Raw genomic sequence first — 21,722 nt, forward strand, 5'->3', positions numbered from 1 at the left:
GGCCTAAGATAAGGTTTATGGATGTGGTGAGAGAGGACATGCAGGTAGTTGGTGTGACAGAGCAAGATGCAGAGCTCAGGAAGAAGTGGAAACTGATGATCCGCTGTGGTGAACCCTAATGGGAACAGCCAAAAGAAAAAGAAGAAGTCTATCTAATATGTGTTTTTACATTAAGAAGTCTGGGACTGCAATTCTAGTGAGAGTAGAAAGGTAGCCTGGTCTGTCTGAGTTTGGAAACATACAAGGGAACTTAAATTGACAATTATTTGATGTAGCTAGTTGGTACCTTTTCACTTTGGCTAACCAAATTCTGTTTGTACATTAAGAAGACTGACACTGCTGTTCTAGTGGCAGTAGTAAAGTATCCCGGTAAACCCAAGTTAGGAAACACACAGGGAGGCTTAAAGTGAGATTGTTTCATCAGCCAGAGGGCTTTCTAGGGACTTAATTGGGTGTTACTCTGCACTTGAGAGCGACTTTTGCTGTGCTTTTATATTAAGTTGTTATAGGATTATCCATCTTTATTTATTTATTTATTTATTTACATCTGTTTATCGGGAAATTTCCGACTGGACACTAATCCTTTTACAGCGGAGGCCTGGGGAGAAAAGCTCCACAGAAAGACATGGTAGATGGGAAAACAATAACAATAAAGGTATGTATACAGTAGAAGTGATCATGACATGATGTAATACAGGAGCAAAATCGGTACAATTGAGTAGTAAGCTCTAATTACAAACATTGAGAAATAAGAAGTAAAACTCAGAGCTACAAATTTTCTAAACAGTAACTAGATAACAATAATAACAGACTAAATGAATAACTAAATCCTGGAAGGATTAACAAGCAGCGAGTAATCTTCAGTTCAGTTTTATAGTGATAGAGAGGATACTCTAAATCTGGGAAAGGAGGGAAGGGTTCAAGGGGGGGGTTTATTAATCGGGGTTTGGACAAAGACAAAGCCAGTGAGAATTTAGGTGAGATTTAAGTGCAGTCTTGAAAAGACTGCAGGAAGGAAGGGTAGTTATGGCAATGGGAAGGTTGTTCCAGAGTCTGGATATAGCGCAGGAAAACAGTGCTTCACCTGCTGAGTTTTTGGCTTTGGTGACCTGGAGTAGATTTTTTTTGCAGGAGCATAGTGGTCTAAAAGAATGGTAGGGTTTGAGAATTGTATGGAGCAATGGGATACGGAGAGGGTGGTTTACTAGTTTATGAGCAAGGGTGAGTTGAGTTTAGTGTAGGAGTTGTGGGAGTTCAAGCCAGTCAAGGTTTCTAAGGGAGACACAGTGGTGACTGTGGTAGGAGGCACCAGTGGCATATTTTGCGATTTTATTCTAGCAGGCTTCGAGTTTGTGTAGGTCTGACTGTCTAAGATTAGTAAGTATGGGTGATGCATAGAGTAGGGAGGAGATGAGTTGGGAACTGGTGATAGAGATTCTTGCTGGTTTGGTGAGGTATTGGTGGCTTCTGTATATGGCACCCATTTTTTTGTGAACTTTTTTTATTGTTAGTGATATGTGGGTGTCAAATTTGAGATTATTGTCTATCAGTACGCCACATAGTTTTGTGTGGGTAGTTGATAAAATGGAGGTATTATCCTTGGCTTGAATAGTGAAATGTGGGGTTTTGGGGTAGAATTGGAGGATTGGAGGATGAGGAGTTTGGTTTTATTTGGATTGAGGAGAAGCTGGCCATTAGATAGACAGCTTTCAACTGAAGAAAAAGATTCTTGGGTGATCTGTTGGAGTTCTGGTAGAGTTGGGGCTGAGCAGATTAGGGTGGAATCATCTACATACTGTATGAGGGAGGCATGTTTGGTGGCAGTGTGCAAGTTGTTGGTGAAAAGGGAGAAAAGTAGGGGTCCAAGGATGGAGCTTTGGGGAAACCTGAGAGTAACAGGGAGGTGAGGGGATAACTTGTTGTCCCAGATGATTGATTGCTGGTGGCCTTTTAGAAATCTGTGGAACCAACTTGTGGCTGCTGTGGAGAAAGAGAGGTCAGATAGAGCAGAGAGTAGTAGATTGTGTGACACAATGTCAAAGACTTTAGATAGATCTAGAAATACAGCAGAGGAGAGGAAGCCATTGTTTTTGTGATGGAGGATAGTGTTGATGAAGGAGAGGAGAGCAGTTGTCGTGCTGTGGTGTGGTATGAAACCATGCTGGGTATTGGAGAGGATGTTATTGTTAAGGAGGAATTTGGAGACCTGTGAGTTGATGCATTTTTCAAGTATCTTGGAGAGGGGGGAGAGGATGGTAATGGGGCGGTAGTTGGAGAGGACAGATGAGGGGCCACCTTTGTGGTGGAGAATGATGTGTGATATTTTCCATAGCATGGGTAAATAGGATTCAGATATGGAGCTGTTGATTAATATGGAAACAGGATAAGCTAGAACATCAGCTGCGATCTTTAGGTATTCAGTGGACAGACAGTTGGCTGCTAGTTTTGTGGATTTTAGTTTTATCATGAGTCTTTTTATGTAGGAGGTGGGTACTGTGGACAGAAAGAAGGTAGGGAGGGCTGGTTTTGGGTTGGGTGAGGGAGGAGTTAGTGTACGGAAGTATTTTTTTTTTTTGTTAGGGATAGAACGGATTCTGTGAAGTGTTTATTGAAGGAATCAGCAATGCTACTGGTGGAGAGAGGGGTGGTTGGTAGGGGGTGCTTACTTTTCCTGGGCAGAGTACAGAGTTAATAGTGGACCAAAACTGCTTGGGGTTGTTTTGGGAGGAGTTTAGGGAAGTCTGATAGAAAAGGGCTTTGTCTGCTTTAATTTTCTTTTTAACCTTGTTACGTAGTTCAAGGAAAAGTTGCCTGTCTGAGGGGTTTTTAGTTATGCGCCAGTGTTCCCATGTTTTATCCCTGGTTTTCATAAGGCCCCTGGTGTTTTTTTTGTAGCCAGGGGGAGCTCTTAGTTCTGATTCTAGTGTTACTCAGGGGGGCATGGGAGTTAAGGATGTTGAGGAAGGTACTGTTAAAGAAATGAACTGCTTCATCTAGGTTGAGGTACTTTAGAGGTGACCAGTTTACTTTCTGGAGGGAGGAGGTGAAAGAGTTGTGGTTAAAATTAGCTTTGTTGTGAATAAGTCTGTGGGTAATGGGTTTGCAATCATTAATGTGATTTTTTAGTAGGAAGATTGGGGAATGATCACTGAGGGAGTCAGGTAAACAGCCTGCTAGCTAGGTGTGGGGGGCTTTGTTAATTAAGACCCAGTCAAGAATGATGTGGTTATTGGGGGTTTTATTAATCCTAGTGGGGGTTTGTATTAGCTGAGAGAAACCATGGAGATTTAGGTGGAAGGCTGAGTGTTTGCTATTGCAGGATAGCCAATTGATGTTAAAGTCCCCAAGGATGATAGTTTCTTGAGGTAGGGAAAGATTGGCCCAGTCTAGTACATTTTCAATGGGAGGTATATTTTGGCCTGGTGGCAAATAGCACCCTATAATGTTGATTAATTTGTTAGGGTTAATTTTAGGGTGGTGTAAAGTATTTCTTCCTTGTCAAACTGGGGAGCTGAATTAGTGAGAATTTGGATATTGAGGTGGTATTTGTACAACAGTGCCACACCTCCTCCTTTTCTGGATAATCTGCCCATATGGAGGATATTGTATCCAGGAGGAAGTATTTCCTCATTTTTGATGTTAGGTTTGAGCCACGATTCGGTTAGGATAAGGATATCAGGGGAGTAGAGGCTTATGTATGCATGGAGGTCTTTGATTTTATTACAGATGCTTCTAATGTTAAGAGACATAATGAGGAGGTCATTTGGGTTTTTGTTGCTTGTGATTTGGGTGATGGGGGAATTAGTTGGAAGGGTTTTTTTTTGAGATGTTGATGATTGTGGGGCAAGGGTTGGGGTGCACATCTCCACTGAGAGCAAGTTTAGAGAAAGTGTTGAGAATATGTTTTATATATGCAGTAAATAAATTGTTATATTTTAATGGATATTTTGTGATCAAATGTGGTGGGGGTTTGATAATTGAGTAGTTGTACTGGGAGGAAATAGTTTGTGGTTGGGGTAATGAAATTATGCATTGGGTGTTTGAGAGGAGTTGATGAGAGAGTGCAGTGGAAATGGTTGGGGGTTATGACTGTAGCTGTTTGGTAGGATGTAATATAGGCTAGAATAGTGCAAGTGAGGATTACAACAGTATTATCTAGTGGCATGGTTGCTATGGGTTAGGATGGAAGTTAAGCAGGTAGGTGGGGTAGAGAGGTGAAGAGTATCAGCAGTAAGGCTTGATTGAGGAGTAGAACTCAAATTGAGTCTTAAAAAAGCCCAAAATGGTTATTACAACACCAGAAATTCCCAAAACCCCAAAGCTGTTATTTATGTTTTGAAATCAAGAAAACCACAAATGTGGAGAAGCTTTGACCATCAGTAGGAAAAGTATAAAAAATATAAACAAGCATTCACATTGTATACATACATAAAAAAAAACATGAATGCAAAGAGCCATCACCAGATTGTAACAGTGTCCAATTCAGTTATTTAGGTCCAAGATGAAGAAATCTAACCATCTGTAGAGAGAAAAAGAAAACCCATATATTTTATGAACCCAAAACAAAAATAGCGACTGGTTATTCTGCCGATTTAGAGTCCAAGCTATGCAATAGTAAACAAAAAATAATATTGAGAACTGCGTATAGCATTACATGCTTAATATTGGCCCTGATTTTATATAAAAATGTAACGAACACTCATATAAACAGCCAAAATGAAGAGCCATGAAACAATTGAGAAATGTCCATAATTATTAGGATCTTCCAAAAATGTGTGAAAGAAAAACACACATTACAATCTAGTTCCTTTTCTATATATTTGGCATCCCCGATTGGCGACAGCATTCGCTTCTTAGCAATAAAAAAAGGATATTCCTGATATATAAAACAAATAACAGTCAAAACAGAACACACACACTGTTCCCAGAGATGTAAAACCAAAAGTACCTTTGAAAGAAGAACACTATTTAATTAGCTGATAACATTCCCAATTTTCAAAACAGCCTTCGCTTCTTCACGGCCAGCAAAGATGTCTTCCGTTGTTATCAAAGAACAAATGCCCTTATAATAGGCTAAAAAGAAACCACAGTTCAAAGATAAAAATTGATCCCCAAATACACCAGCATTCACTTCTGCACAACAAAGAGGGAATTTTGACAATGTCAAAAATACACAAAGGCCCTTCTGCTAAATCCAAAAGCCACTCGCAGCTTTTACAGTTTCCTTGTTCTTGCCTCCCCTCTCAAGTTGCACCAGTCAGTTCAGACAGACATCTAAAGGCCTCTTGTGTGCTTCTTGTTGGGCATGTAATGCCAATAATGCTTTTCAATTCTTCACTGCCAAAGCCTGTATATTTACTTGTGGAAAGCTGATGTCCAAATCTTAATTTGCTTACATACGTTTTTGAAGAAAACTAAATAACCGTTACCGTTAATGAAACCAGGTTTAACTCTGCTTTGCCTTACTTGCAATGGAGTAAGGAGATACAAGATGGGAGGATCCACAGTAACATTCTGTGCTGGTCCACTGCTGAGCTGTTGGTTTTACAAAAGGGAACCTTCAAATTGTCAGCAATTCTGTATCAGTGATCTATTCAGTCATCTACTATATGTTTTTGAAGAAAACTAAATAACTATTACTGTTAATGGAACCAGCTTTAACCCTGCTTTGCCTTACTTGCAGAGATGCTCATCAAAATCGTATGTATTTACCTGGTCTCTCTAGGTTGGGAGGCACCCCAGGAAGCTTAAAGTGTAGTCACTTATTGTCCAGAGACCATGGGAGTTAATTTTCAACTTTTTCTGTCTGCTGTAAATTAAGTATGTCTTCATGGAGCTGTTTACCACTCACTGGTGGTTAGCAGTACCCTGTAGAGTAACAAATATATAAATCTAGTTATTAGGACTTTAACCCATAACACAGGAAGGCTTTATGTGAAGCTAAGCTTAGGGCAGCTAGATAGTGTAATACAGTACTACAATCATAGCACTATCTAACATCTAGCCTTCACCTTAGACACCATTCAGTTGACCCCTGTAAACAAGAAATAAATAGCAACAGTATCACCAAACCAAAGAAGAACAAGCTTCAAAGCAGGATCTGACCAACGTGATCCACAGAGTAAACGAGTGCCAAGTGGGTAGTTGCAAGAAAATGTATTGATATAAAACAAGCGCTTTCGCTCAGCTAGATACCGAGCTTTTTCAAGTTAAAAATTAATTAAAACATTGGAAACAGTGCCATTTTATATATCTTTCCCTATCACATGGTTAGCTAGTTAGCTGTTAGTCTTAAGTCAATTAACAATTAACAATTAGTAAGGAGTGTTACTTTAGTGAAGCAACACTCATAATTTAAAAAGGAGAAATGCTCATATGTTTAAAAAGAAATACCCATATTACAAAGCGTTGCACATTTGAAACATAAAATACACTGTTTAAAAATGTACGTGCTAATGCTCATGTACTAACTCTAGTGACAAGTGTGTATACATATAAAACCTGTTAAATAGACTGCATTATCAGTTATGTTAAAAAGCTGTATTCCTGTTGTTCATAATTTTTGTGTTAAATATATTTGGTGAATGTTAAAACAATTTTAAAAATAGTAGAAATATAAAACATACATCTGTAGAGAAAAAAAATTGTTGAAAAAAGTATACAAGCATAAAGTTTACTGCAGTTAAAAAGTCATGTTGCAGCAGACACCTACAACAGTGAATGATCTTACTGTGAAGGGTGTGTCTACTTACAAACCTACAAGCGAGCTCTTCTAATTTTGAGAACACTGCTGATGTTAACACTCTCATTTAAACCTGGGGCTCTACTTGCTTCTAACCTGAGTTGCCAGAAAAGTTCTCTATATTCTAGACTTGTTTCTCAGTCGCCACCCCTAGCATTGGGAAGTACTTCTTCCAATACCAAGAACTTGAATTTGAAATCCTTGCAAACCAAGGAATGCTTATATAAAGCATTTGATTCCTTTTGTTTAGAAATGTCATGTAAATGCTCATAAATTCTTCTTCTAATAGGCCTTTCTGTTTTGCCAATATAGAAACTAGCGCAGGTGGTACAGAACCCTAAGTATACCACTCCTTTGCTGCCACAGTTTGTAAAAACTTTAGGTCTAAACAGAAAGTTCCTAGAAACAATGTAAATACTAGGGGTGTCAAAAATGGTGTTACATTGTTTGCAGGCACCACATTTAAAGGTGCCTGCTTTGGGCAATTGAGTGTTCGTTCTGGTATGGTTGTTCCCTTCAAAAATTTCTTTGAGGTTGGTGTCCCTCTTTCTAATAAACTTTGGGTGTGGTGGTATAATATTTTTCAATTCATCATGTAGTGAAAGAACTGGCCAATGTCTGTGGAAAATTTCTTCAACTTCAAAGGAGTTGAGACAGTAAGTGTAAATGAACCTGCCATAAGTGTGGTCAGGCTCTTTAATATCAATGTGATGAACAACCACATCTGCACCTAAAAGAGGGGGATAGAGTGTTTCTCTGCTGTCCATGACCTGTTGGGCTAAAGTAGTTAAAAGTGTTAAGGGGTATCCTCTTTCAAGAAATAGAGATTTTAGGAAGTCAATCTCTTCTAAACAATCGTGTGTAGTACTGGACATTCTAGAAGCTCTTATGAATTGTCCTTTGACAATGCCCTTTTTCTGATAGAAGGGGTGTCCACTCTGAAACTGTAAGTATGTATTAGAAAAGGTTGGCTTCCTATACAGTTTAGATTTGAATACATTATTGACCCGATCCTTGTATAAGGTTACATCAAGGTAATGTAGTTCGTCATTACTAATCGTATACGTAAAAGATAAAAAATGGGTGGTTGAGTTTAAATACTTGATGAAGTCCAAAAATTCATCATGGGTTCCTGCCCAAAAAATGCATATATCGTCTAGGTACCTCTTGTAGTGCACTAAATATTGTACCCAGGTGGTAGAAAAAATAAACCTTTGTTCCCATCTATGTAAGACGGTGTTAGCATAAAAGGACGCACAAGGAGTGCCCATAGCTACTCCTTTTTTCTGCTTGTATATTTCACCATTAAAATGTATATAGTTGTTTTCTAAAATTGTTTCCATGTATTCAACTAACAGGTTAATTATAGTGTTGCCCAGATTGGTTTCAGTACTTAATACTTCATTAAACCACTCTAAGCCCACTGAATGTGGAATACTTGGGAATAGATCAACTATATCTATAGTGATCAAAAGAAGTTCCGGTTTGTAAAAAGCATGTTTTATTCCTTTGAGAAAATCCCAGCAGTCCTTACAAACATGTTCTAATGATGTTCCGAACTGTTTTGTTACCTGGTCAATAAATTTCCCTAAAGGTTCTGTAATGCCTCCTGCCCAAGATACAATTGGTCAAAACTTTAAAGGGTCAAGCCCTTTGTGTATCTTGGGGATTCCGAAAATAACAGGGATTCTTGGTTTGTTGACATACAAGTAGTTGTAAAGCTTTTCATTAATAGCGCTTTGAAGCAGGTGGTCAGTTAACATAAAACTAATCTTCGAATAGGCAGTATTAGCCTCATTTCTAGATACTAGCTCGTAGTGGTTAGAATCCTGCAACATGCTGTAAATGTAGGTATCATAATCCGAGTTGTACATCAACACCACCCCTCCCCCTTTATCAGGTTTCATAACTCTAACATTCTCTTTCTTGAGATAGTTAATGAGTCTGAGTGCTTGTTGGTCTAAGTTGGTTGGAGATGTTTTAGCTACTTTGGACCGGAATGATCTAAGGTCCCTATCAACAAGTTCCTCAAAGACCTTAATAGATGGGTGGGTGGGGGGGTTGAAAGTACTACTCCTACTCAATTTGTTGTTGGTGTAGGGTTGCCCCTTGAAGTAGAGTGTAAGATTTAAATTCCTAACAAAAAGTTTCAAGTCTATTAGAGTGTTCACTATATTGAGGGGGCGTAGGGGTACAAATTGGAGACCTCTGGTTAGCAAGTCAAAGGCGTCCTGCTTAATGTCAACATCTGTATAGTTGAAGATAGTGAAATTATCTTTCTTGATTACAACGTAGTTACTACCATGTGTAAAGGACATGTTATGTTCATTCTGAGACACATTGCCAGCTTGACATGCTACTATCTCCTGTTCCACCCTTGAGGTGTCTGTTTTTGTCCCCTCGCCCCCCGTTCTCCCGGGGGGGGGTGCTGAAAATCCTGGGGGAGTTCTTTCCTTTCTTTGTCAGCCAGCCTTTCGCTTCTACGAAGTGGTTCACTATATTTTAAATTGTGTTTTTCGGGAATGTTCTCCTGGTTGTTGTTATTGATATAACTACCCACATTTGGTTTATTGACCCATCGTGATCTACCAGGCAGTGGATATACCACCCCTTCACGATATTCAATGAGGTCACGTTCTAATTTACGTACATTTTGGTTAAGGATTCTAACACAAAACTGATCTACTTCATCAAACACTTTATCATAGTTGAATTTTACACTCTGAAAATTTCTGTCATTCACTAATGAGCTGTATAAACCATTTAGCTCAGTTAGAAGAATATCAGCTTTCGCCTCATATTCCAAAACCATAGCATTTAAAATTTCAATACCAGCCCTGTCAAAGATTTCACATAGTTTCTTGTAATATGGAGTTCCCATCTGTACATTGTTAGGGAACTTGAGACAACGTAGACCCTTCGGTACACGTTGCACGGTCACACACTCTTTTAAATAATTAATTTCGAGCTGGTTGCTCTTATATGCATATAATTTGTCTCTTAGTTCATTAAAATTAAGTTCAATGCTGTTAGTGGCATTATTATTAAAAGTACCTTGCTTGAAGACAAATTGTTGATCTGTCCAGGCAATTGGAACACTCAATTGCCCAAAGCAGGCACCTTTAAATGTGGTGCCTGCAAACAATGTAACACCATTTTTGACACCCCTAGTATTTACATTGTTTCTAGGAACTTTCTGTTTAGACCTAAAGTTTTTACAAACTGTGGCAGCAAAGGAGTGGTATACTTAGGGTTCTGTACCACCTGCACTAGTTTCTATATTGGCAAAACAGAAAGGCCTTTTAGAAGAAGAATTTATGAGCATTTACATGACATTTCTAAACAAAAGGAATCAAATGCTTTATATAAGCATTCCTTGGTTTGCAAGAATTTCAAATTCAAGTTCTTGGTATTGGAAGAAGTACTTCCCAATGCTAGGGGTGGCGACTGGGAAACAAGTCTAGAATATAGAGAACTTTTCTGGCAACTCAGGTTAGAAGCAAGTAGAGCCCCAGGTTTAAATGAGAGTGTTAACATCAGCAGTGTTCTCAAAATTAGAAGAGCTTGCTTGTAGGTTTGTAAGTAGACACACCCTTCACAGTAAGATCATTCACTGTTGTAGGTGTCTGCTGCAACATGACTTTTTAACTGCAGTAAACTTTATGCTTGTATACTTTTTTCAACATTTTTTTCTCTACAGATGTATGTTTTCTATTTCTACTATTTTTAAAATTGTTTTAACATTCACCAAATATATTTAACACAAAAATTATGAACAACGGGAATACAGCTTTTTAACATAACTGATAATGCAGTTTATTTAACAGGTTTTATATGTATCCACACTTGCTACTAGAGTTAGTACATGAGCATTAGCACGTACATTTTTAAACAGTGTATTTTATGTTTCAAATGTGCAACGCTTTGTAATATGGGTATTTCTTTTTAAACATATGAGCATTTCTCCTTTTTAAATTATGAGTGTTGCTTCACTAAAGTAGCACTCCTTACTAATTGTTAATTGTTAATTGACTTAAGACTAACAGCTGACTAGCTAACCATGTGATAGGGAAAGATATATAAAATGGCACTGTTTCCAATGTTTTAATTCATTTTTAACTTGAAAAAGCTCGGTATCTAGCCGAGCAAAAGCGCTTGTTTTATATCAATAAATTTTCTTGCAACTACCCACTTGGCACTCATTTACTCTGTGGATCACGTTGGTCAGATCCTGCTTTGAAGCTTGTTTTTCTTTGGTTTGGTGACCCCTGTAAAGCCAAGACCCTAATCCATAATAGCCCAACATTAATGCAGGATGTGAAGACATGGATTTGCAATTTCCTGATGTCTCTGTGGCCAGCTTGGTTGAGATGAGCATCCCAGGACAGTGTAGCAATTGTCTCATGTGCTGAGACAACCTTTCAATCCTTAAAGAAACTAATACAATATACAAGAGATGTACATACATAACTTCCCTGGAGGCAAAAATCTCAAACACAAGGTTGTCAACAACATACACAATACATCCTTCAAATATACCACTCAACACACATATAGACCTTATTATGCTGAGGCACTTAAAATAAACCTCTCCAAACCTCAAAAAAACACCTACGCCATCAAACTGCAACACCTACCCTCAGCAATCACTAAAGTGCACACCAAAAGCAACGCCTAACATTACATATTAGCCAACACCCAATGATCCCCAAGGACAAAGCCTATAAGGCAGGCAAACACTTTATCTAGTACTCTTGTCATGAGGGACACTATTGTATGACACACAAATACTCCTCTCACAGGATGAACAAGGAGAAGATAAAGGTTAATTGCCTGTCTGGAGTTAAGATCTGCAGTATCATGCACACACTCAGGCCACTGCACCCCAGGTACCAATATGATGCTATCATAGTCCATGTGGGTATAAATGACCTGAGGCATATCTCACAGGACTATATGTAAACAGACATTAAGGATCTTTCTTAGTATGTGTCACAGACAGGTATGTACCATGCATTGGGCAGCATTCTACTTTCACCTAGGATGATGCCACAGTATGAACAGGAAATGACTGATTTTAATAATTGGCTTAGTTTTTGGTGTCAGTTCAAGGGAATCCAATATCTATCAGGATGGGAGAACACAGTTAATGGATCGTGTTGCTTTGCCAAGATGGTCTGCACCTGTTCCCACTAGGCTTTTGGATATTGGCTAAAACTCTATCCATCCCCTGACAGCCTTTTTAGGCAATGTCAAAATGACAAAACTATCAACATAACAAACAAATAAAAACTCAAAGCAGCCTCAAGGTGTTACTGCTCAATGCTAGGAGCCTAAACCTACAAGCTCTCCTCACTCCAGAGAATGTAGGCATCCATGCTGTTACTGAAACTTGGTTTAAAATGCAGAAAGTACTCTGCCAGTGGAAGGCTACAGTGCCACCCACACGTTAGACCCTCGGCAGCAGAGACAGGGGCTAAAGGTGGAAGTGTCTCGGTCTATGTTAACAGCAAATGCAATTCATGTTTGGTTAAACAGGATGATGCTTTGGAGCTTATCCATGTACAAGTCTCCATAGACAAGGCTTTGTACCATGTACTGGCCAGCTACAGGTCACCCTCTATGACCCATGAAGCTCACAACTCTTACCTAGACCTACTAGAGGTGTTCACCATCCAACCAAATACCCTAATCATGGGAGACTTTAACTACCCATCTATAGACTGGAAAATGTACACTGCTTCTAACTCACAGGTACAGTGGTTCCTGCACTTCATCAACACAAACACAAACACACTAGACTAGATAGTGCACTCTCCATTCAGAAGATCAAACATATTGGATCTAGCACTCACCAATATGGGAGACCTTTGCAGCCCCCATGTCAAATCCTCATTGGTGAAGTTGGACCATAAGCTGTCTCCCTCAAAATAAAAGTCAACCTGGAAAATCCAACAAAACCTGTAATAGGAACTATACTAAAGCAAACTACATCATATTAAGTGACAGTTTGTCAAAACTCACGTCTCTTCTAAACCCGGAGAAGACAGCTGCCTATGCAGAATTATTTACAGAAACCCAGTACTAACTTGTAAATGGCTGCATAGAGGCTGCCATATCTACCAGAAGTAAGCCAAGACCCAAAATAAAAAACAAACCACACTGGTGAAATTTTTACCTTACAAAAAGAAAAAAGTCATGGCTAAATTCAGAAACAGCGATTTTCATAGAGACAAGAGCTTTCAGATTCAACTAAATCAGAAACTAAGAGGGCTAATGAAGTCCAGTAATCCTAATTATGAGGTCAGGATAGCCTTTTAGGCTAAGGACAATTACAAGGTCTTCTTCAGCTATGTCAGGAATTTTAACTCATTCACTCCAATGGAGTTCAGGAAGTTTGCTCTGTAGCTTCCAGTGGGCGGAGCCTAAACTTTTTGACAGAATAAAATTATGTCCTCACATTTCAAACAAGTGTTCATATCTCTGGAACCATAGGGTTTATGAAGGAAGTATAAATGGAAGACTCTTCAGCACAAACTACTTTTATAGTGATAGTATTCTTTAGGTTCTAGGTTGTAAACAGATTTTTTTAAGTGACAGTAAACACAGTAAGAGTTGCATTTGTAATATTTTGTAAATAATGTACAATATTTCAGCAACCACTCAAGTTGCATACATACTGTTAGTAGCATTTTATTCATCTAGCTGAGAGCTTTCATATGAGGCTAAGGAGTTCTGTCTGTGTTACTTGGTTGTTGAGATATTTAGAAAAATATGAAATTTCTATCTATGTAAATTGATATAGTAAAAACAACAGTTAATATCTATTTACCTGCACTAGATAGAGGTCAAATATTAATGCAGTTGAGTTTACCATTGTGTAAGCTTGAAGATGAAATCTTTTAAAACCTTATAAATAACATGGTTTCAGAATTATTGATGCAGATATGAACAAGCAATATTTGACACCAAGAGGTGTCACTAGGAGTTAACTGCAGATGCACCTGGAGGCATCACTCGGATGTAATGAGATAAAGCTAATACTCAACAGTGTGCAGAACTGGTGGTAAATAGCACAACATTCACTGACCAGGGTGGCATATCAGATGTACTGGCTGAAAGATTTAGCTCTAACTTCATCCCCACACCCTCCCCACTACCCCCGTGAAATCCCTTCTAGCATAGCTCCCCCAGTAATGAACAGGGAGCAGGTCCTGAAGGTGTATGTTAAGGCCAAAAACAGTTCTTCAGTGGGCCCCAACAATATCACTGTTTGCCTCCTAAATAGCCAAAAACATGATCTAGTAGAACCCCTTGAGACACTCTACAGCCTCAAAACAGGTTACAGGTGAATGGAGGGTTACAACTGTCATCCCTCTTCATAAGGGTAGACTATCAACTGACTCCAGGAACTACAGAACCATCAGTCTGATAAGTTTAATATGCCAAGCCATGGAACAAGTTACCATGGAAATGAAAAACAAGGACATTGGCAACCTACAGACACCGGACCTATCCCAGTTTGGCTTTTTTAAGTCAAGGTCTTCCTACTTAACCTGGTAGACTTCTTTGAGAGGGTCAGCATGGCTATGGATAAGGGGAAAATAGTGCATTATACTTACCTTGACCTGGCCAAGGCATTTATTACAATACCCCACTCAGGTATTGTTGACAAACTCTAAGAACAAGGTATAAATCCTTAGATAACTAAATGGATTGTCAGCTGGCTCACAGATAGGACCCAAGAAGTTAGAGTAATGTCAAAGGCCTCTGGATTACCAAGTTTGCAGATGACTGTGAATTGGGAGCTGCCAAAGATTCCATCATGACACCAACATTCTACAAGAGGGTCTAACACAAACAAATGACTGGTGTGAAAGCCATGGATTAAAAGTCAATGCAAAGAAATGAATTTTGCCCTTTGGGGAAAACATCCAACAAAGCTAATTACTTCATCAATAAAACACCCCTAAGAGTTGACCCACTAGTTAGGAATCTGTGAATATATGTAGCAGTAATCTGATGTTCAATCAATACGTAGCCAAGATAGCAAGAAAATCATTCTTTGTTGCTCAGCTTATAAGCAAGGCTTATCACCAGATCTAAGGATGTAATAATACCACTCTACTCAGTCCTTATTATACCCATCAGTGAGTAAAATGCCCCTTTTACATTTAGTTAGCCATGTACTTGCAAAACTTGGAATGTCTTCAATGGTTCCTCACCAAGAGAATCTAGGGTATGAATACTCTGTCCTATGCAGATCGCCTTAAGGCCCTATATCTGTACTCAGTCTCCTACAGGCTACTGAGAGGTGATCTATTCCTAGCATAAAAGGCTCTCTCAAATCAAGCTCTGATGGATTTATTGCACATCTGCAAAACAAACAAGGCCAGAAACACTGGAACAAAGGACTTGAACTTTATCTGCAACATAAATAGAATCTGCTGGAGGAATTGGTATGTGTCTCAAAAGATCCCCAACCTATGAAATAAGCTTCCCATCTCCATGAAACAGAGTTCAACCCTGACCCTGTTCAAAAGAAACCATGATCATTTGATGGAAAATTGCAAATTCACTCCTGGCTTGGCCCCCATATGCCCATATCTCTGATGGACAGTGGTCAACAATAAGTAAATTAATCCCAAACAAACATATCACCCACACACATAACTGTTAACTACCTCCTTACTAACATACCCAACCATATAGACATCCAAGTAATGCTGGGAAAAAACGGCTTGGGTTGTACAGCTAGGCTTCTAAAGACCTGGTGGTTGTTAGCCTATTATGAATCTATGGACCTATATCACACACGAATACTGTGCATTACATGCATTACCCCTTTAATTGTTCTGAAGGACAGTTTAAAATTTCAGAATCTCACACACTGTACTCTCTTTCAGTACTGCACCGCAACATACTGCAATGGATGTGCTGCTGTTTGTCATCTATCCTCCAGTAAGCATGTTATATATTGTACAGCATTAGACTGAATACAACTTGTTTGCATCTGCATGCTGTAGAAATGAAGAATAATGAGCATTACCTGTCCTCCAGTGAATACTATCTCCAAATCCTAGCTATGAATGAGGATAGAATCATATGCAATTGACATTTACCATGAGTAAAAGCATTGCCGGCATTCTTTACAATGTATGTGCTTTTCTTATTTGTACAGGTATAGAGTTTAAATGTACAATAATTCTGAGTTCAGCATTTTTAACCATGCTGGAGCAGACCTGAAAATTTTAAGTGTGTGTGTGTGTGTGTGTGTGTGTGTGTGTGTGTGTGTGTGTGTGTGTGTGCAATAAACATGTTTTTCAGTTTTTCAGTTATCCAAAAATGAAGAATTCCTTGAGCAGTTACATTTTTCGATGCATGCTGGCATACCTACTATAAATAGAAATACTTGAAATTATTTTATGGATATATTTGTAGTTGTAGCAACCTCCTGCATTTGCTTTAGTTTCTAAGTTGTTATTTTATAGTCATTACCTTGGATATCGCTGAGCTCAAACAGCCATTCAGGCTCATAATAATCAACTATAGAAATGTTCAGCTGTGGAATTTCAACGTCAGAATCTCCGTATTCCTGGTCATAATCAACATCTGCATAAAGAAAAAAGAGAGACAATTATATGTCTGCAAAGTCAGAAGCAACTGTAATACCCGAATACAGCAATGCTACAAAGATGTGTTCAACTGTTTTGCATATTACCCATGATTCCTTGTCAGATACATGCACTACACCATATCCATAAAGATAATGTGCTGGATTATTCATTGAACTATCACTGCTTGTATTTAATTTCAGTAACTCTTAGGTGATGAGATATTTTATTTTTTTTGTTTTTTTTTTTTTATTCAGATTAAATCTATTTTCAAAAGTGTTTTGCTGTTAGATGAGTTGTAATTTGAAAAGTACAGGAGTTATGTTACTCTACGGTATGGAGACATGAAGCCCTGAACAAAGATGGATAAACTGTGTTTGATTATTGCCTGGGGTGCTGGAGGAATCAACTGAAGGGATGGGAGCAAGTTGCCAATCCTTCAATATCCATTCCAAAGGCAGGGGAAGAGCTACAGACCCCTATTAGAGTACCATCTAAAGGAGACTACGTATTGCTGTGAGAGTGTTCATTGGCCAAAGGGCACAACTGTTTGATCTGCCAGTCAGTGCATGCTGCTGTATCCAGGCTAGGAGTGTGAAGGCAAGCATCCATCCCTACTAGTAGGTTACCAGATGACAGGGATATAGGGCTTAATAATAAAAAAAAAAAAAAAAAAAAAAAAAAAAAATATATATATATATATATATATATATATATATATATATATATATATATATACATAGATATCCTGACTCATGTGTACTGACATTAAGATATGGCTCAGTCAGAAGACTGGGCGACCATTCTTGTTCTATCTGTTCATATCCTTTTCTTCCTTTCTACCATATGCCCCCATGCAGATACTCACACACACACACACAAACACATGCACATTCAATGCGAGTCAGTTGAATGACAAAAGTGCAAATGCTCTATTGTAAAAAGCCACTTTCAGTGAACATGTGGAGTTGTCCTTTCTCCATTGTTGTGAACCCATGGAGTTGATCGGTATAAGTTAGGAGGTATGGGTAGTCTCCCCTTACAGGATCTTGTTCATCTTGTAAAAACTTTAGTTTCTGTTCAGTGAAAGTACCTCTCATCATTTGTTGTTTTTTTTTTTATTTTTGTTTTGTCACTTGACCAAAATCATGACCTTTGCCCTTTTCCCCACTGTAGTGCAATCCCGGCATTGATATATTTAGTTGGGGGGGTTGGGTGTGTGTGTGTGTGTATACTTTAGAAGATGAAGTGTGTTGAGTATCAGTTATAATAGAATTAATGATACATATCAGGCTATAGCTTCTTATTATGTTATAGAAAATATGCAGTTAAGTTAATCAAACTAAATGCAAGTCCTAGAGTGAAGAGAGCAGCACTTTGAAAGGGAGAAGCAAAGCATTTTTCTCAAATAATACATCTGCCAGAGTTTTCAAATAGAAGACAAGGATCTAAGAAGTTGGAGTTAAAGATTAAACTTTTGTCTTTGAATTCCGTGTAGGTTCATTTATTGTATTTGATTTACAATTTTATTACAATAATGAAAACATGAATGTTAATATTCAAAAGTAACAGACTAACAGGTTCAGTGTTTTATTATTATTATTATTGCTATATGATCAACAGCAACTAGAAAACATGAATGAAGCAGTATTTGTCTATTTGATATTAAAATGAACAACACCATCTATTTTAACATCTGACTGTGTTATTAAAATTCTGGCACAATAATTAAGCTCTGATTGGGATCAGATCAACATTTTTAGAGAAGAAAGATAATGCAACTTTGAAATCAAATAATGATTATTGGGAATCGCCTAAAGGGATGAAAATCGTTCTTTTTCAAGCAAGAAGATAGCACATATTTGCAAAAGGTCTAAAAGACAGTTTTTTTCACTTATTTAAGATATTGACTGACTATTAGAAGAATCTATATACTATTAGTTCTCCTTCCACCGCAAAAAATATTGAATAATATTTTGAAGACACAGTTTGCTCCCAAAGCTTGTCAGCTGTCACACACATTAGCTAAATCTGTGACAAAGTAGTAAAAACCAGGTTCTTTCACCACGAAGCACTTAGGATATTTAACAAAAAGTCCAATTCCACCAACATGAAATAATTCAGCACCAGCTTTCAGCACAAATTTGACAGTAGTCCAGGAAAAGTCAAACGAAGAAGAAAATTTATTGGCGTGTAAGCACTTTCGCGTAGCAACTACTACGCTTCATCAGACAATACACAAACATTTAAAACTTCCATTTATATAACAAAACACTGTGAAAAAGGCGCCAAAGTTAATGTATATAATTGTATAATTAAGTAATTAATCAATTAAATCAAATAAAATGTATTCAGACGTTTCCAGTAAACCTTATGCTTATTCAGTATCAATCAAAATCAAGCAGTATTATGTTGTGTTTTGTTTCCTTATAAACATGCACGCAACTAGGACGGAATGCTTACCAAATAAATATTAAACATTGAATGTTCTGTGCAAAAATGCAATAACATAATATCAATAAAATTAAATAGAATTAATATTATTATATTATTGTAAAAATGTATATGTAAATAAATAAATAAATAGATAAATGAGTGAATAGATAAAATTATATGGAACAAGCAATTTGTACATTATTTAAAGTTATATGTATATATGTATTATCAAAGTAATAATATATAAATGTCTATTATAGGGCAAGACCATGAATATATGTAAGTTAGTTTAATGCATAGACCTACATAATGCATAACCATGGCTCAAATGAAATGCATTCTAAACTGATAAAATGGGAATATATAAAGTGTGTAGAAAAGTGTATGTAAAAATTTGTATAGATATATAAAACACATAAATAGAAAATGATGTATAAAAATTAATAAATTCTAAATAAATTCTAAATAAATATAAATGTATAAATTCTAAACTAAAACATATAAACATGAACATATATGCATATAAAAGCTAAATATATTATAATCAAAATAGATTTAATGATATATATAGCTCATCTAGCTTCCAAAGCAGGTTTAATAGAAATATAACTATTTATACCAGGGGGTATATGAGCACCCAATCTTAGAATCCATTTCAATTCATAGGTTCATAGGTTGGTACTAGGCTATCAGCCCTAGGGCCTATACAAGCCTAGCCATAACAATTCCCTGGCTATTTCTACCCACATTATTTACTTTCCTGGACCCCTGTCTAGCAGGGAGACTGACGTGATCCCTGGGGTGAATTTCCTTTCTCCCATCCAATCGTCAAGGTTCCTTTTGAAGAGGTCCAAAGAGGCACTCTGCTTGACATGTATGGGCAATCTATTCCAGAGTCTGGGGAGTCTCTGGGTCAGGAACCTATCCCTCCAGCATGTTTTGTTTATTGTGATGACAAGGTTTAGATCCCTGGAGCGTGTAGCTCTGAGGGATTGGGATTTCTTTAAGTGTAGCATGTCCAACAGCTCTGGGTTTGACATGGTCTTGTATGTTAAGCAGAGATTGCCTCTGAGTAGACGATATGCGACAGAGTATAGCTGGAGTTTTTTAAGGCGGTCAGCGTAGGGCATCTGCTTTAGGCCTGTGATTCTTTTAGTGAGGTATTTCTGAGGCCTTTCCAGTTGTTGCAGATGTCTTGAGAGGTACATACCAAATGGGGCGTTGTATTCTATAATGGGTCTAATGAGGGATGAGTACAGTGGGACAATGACCTCCTTTTTTCTGGATGAAAAGCCCTTCGTGATGAGGTGTGCCACATAGAAGGATTTCCTGACTGTTGTGGCGATGTGGTTATCGAAGGTGAGACCACTGTCCACCTGTGTCCCCAAGTCTCTTATCACACTTTCTGTGTTTAGTGTACTGCCACCTATATGGTAATTCATGGATACATGTTTTTCCCAAAGGGATAACAATACATTTCTTGGCATTGAGCTTGAGCCCATGGCTCTGGCACCAAGCATCTGTTTCTGTAAGGCCCTTTTGTAGAGTATTCACATCATTTGGGGATTCAATAATGGCTCCCAGTTTGCAGTCATCTGCAAACTTTGTTAGCCAGAGTCCCTTAGTGTTGACCTGTACTTCAGAGAAGTAGATGCCAAACAAGAGCGGCCCCAGGACTGAACCCTGAGGTACTCCACTTGTCACTTGTCTGGAGCTGGATTTGGAGTCAGCTACTTTTATAGTGTGGGTTCTATCAGTAAGCCATTTAGCAACCCATTGGGTGACATAGGGATTAATGCCCAACTTAGTAAGTTTATCTATGATTCCTGAGTGGGGATGGTGTCAAAGGCCTTGGCAAGGTCTAGATAGGCTGTGTGGACCACCTTACCCTTGTCAATGGCTCTGGAGACTGATTCAAAAAAGTCAATCAGGTTCAGGAGACAAGATCGGCCCTTCACAAACCCAAACTGGGTGGGGTCCAGTGTTTGAAGGTTGCCAATGTCTTTGTTTATAAGTTCCATGATAATACGCTCCATGGCCTTGCAGATAAGGCTTGTCAGACTGATGGGACGGTAGTTTCCGGGATCCAAGGTGGATCCCCCCTTGTGGATTGGGATAACTGTAGCTCTGCGCCACTCAGTGGGCACGAAACCTGAGGTGAGGCTATGATTAAACATGACACTTAGGTGAGGTGTCAGTTCATATTGTAGTTCATGTAGTACACAGCCCGGGATGTCATCTGGTCCCATGGATGCTGTATTCTTGGCTTTAGAGAGTGCGTTTTGTACCTGCGTGGCCGTTATTACTGGAATTTGGCAATCGTCCGGTATTGAGATGGGCCATTTAGGGGGTGAGAGGGGGTGAAGTTGGCACTGAATTGATCTGCCAGGATATTGGCAATATCCTTTGGATCAGTATATTTAATGCCATTCTGTTTTAGCTCAGAGCAGATCTGAGCATTGCCATTTAGATTTTGACATAGTTATAGAATGCTTTGTGGTTGTCTTTAGAATCTTTGGCAATTTTATTTTCGTAACTAGCTTTGGAGGATTTTATGAGGCATCTCAGTTTCTTACTGAGGCTAGTAAGGGAGTTTTTTGCATCCTGGGATTTCCTCTTTTCTGCAAAAGTTTCTTCCTTTTATTATAAAGTTTGTTTATGGCAGGGGACCACCAGATTGGCTTCCTTTTTTTGGATGAGAGCATTTTGGTTCTATTTGGGATGGCACGATTCATGCATGAGTGGATGTGCTCATACAGTGCCTTAGTGTAGGATTCAGCAGTTTCAATTCCCGTCTGCATGGGTGTCATGAAGTTTGTCACTTCTGACTTGAGTAGCATGAAGTTGGCTTTGGAGAAGATTTTTATGGTGGTTTCTTTACTGGGGGGTGGGGGTAGGATGTGGATGTTAAGGGTGATTAGCTTATGGTC

The 21,722-nt window shown here is 38.3% G+C and overlaps 1 protein-coding gene across 1 annotated transcript in view; it reads right to left on the minus strand.

Moving 5' to 3' along the window:
- The window catches only part of LOC122788883 (hyaluronan-binding protein 2-like), a 611,288-nt gene that overhangs the window by 458,095 nt on the left and 131,471 nt on the right, over positions 1-21,722 (minus strand). The window contains exon 3 of the mRNA XM_044055827.1: positions 16,241-16,354. Within this exon, the coding sequence (XP_043911762.1) occupies positions 16,241-16,354 (114 nt within the window). The remainder of the gene's footprint in view (positions 1-16,240; positions 16,355-21,722) is intronic.

The sequence above is a fragment of the Protopterus annectens genome, chromosome 14.part0, assembly GCF_019279795.1.
Source record: "Protopterus annectens isolate FY-2018-M chromosome 14.part0, PAN1.0, whole genome shotgun sequence".
NCBI lineage: Eukaryota > Metazoa > Chordata > Ceratodontiformes > Protopteridae > Protopterus > Protopterus annectens.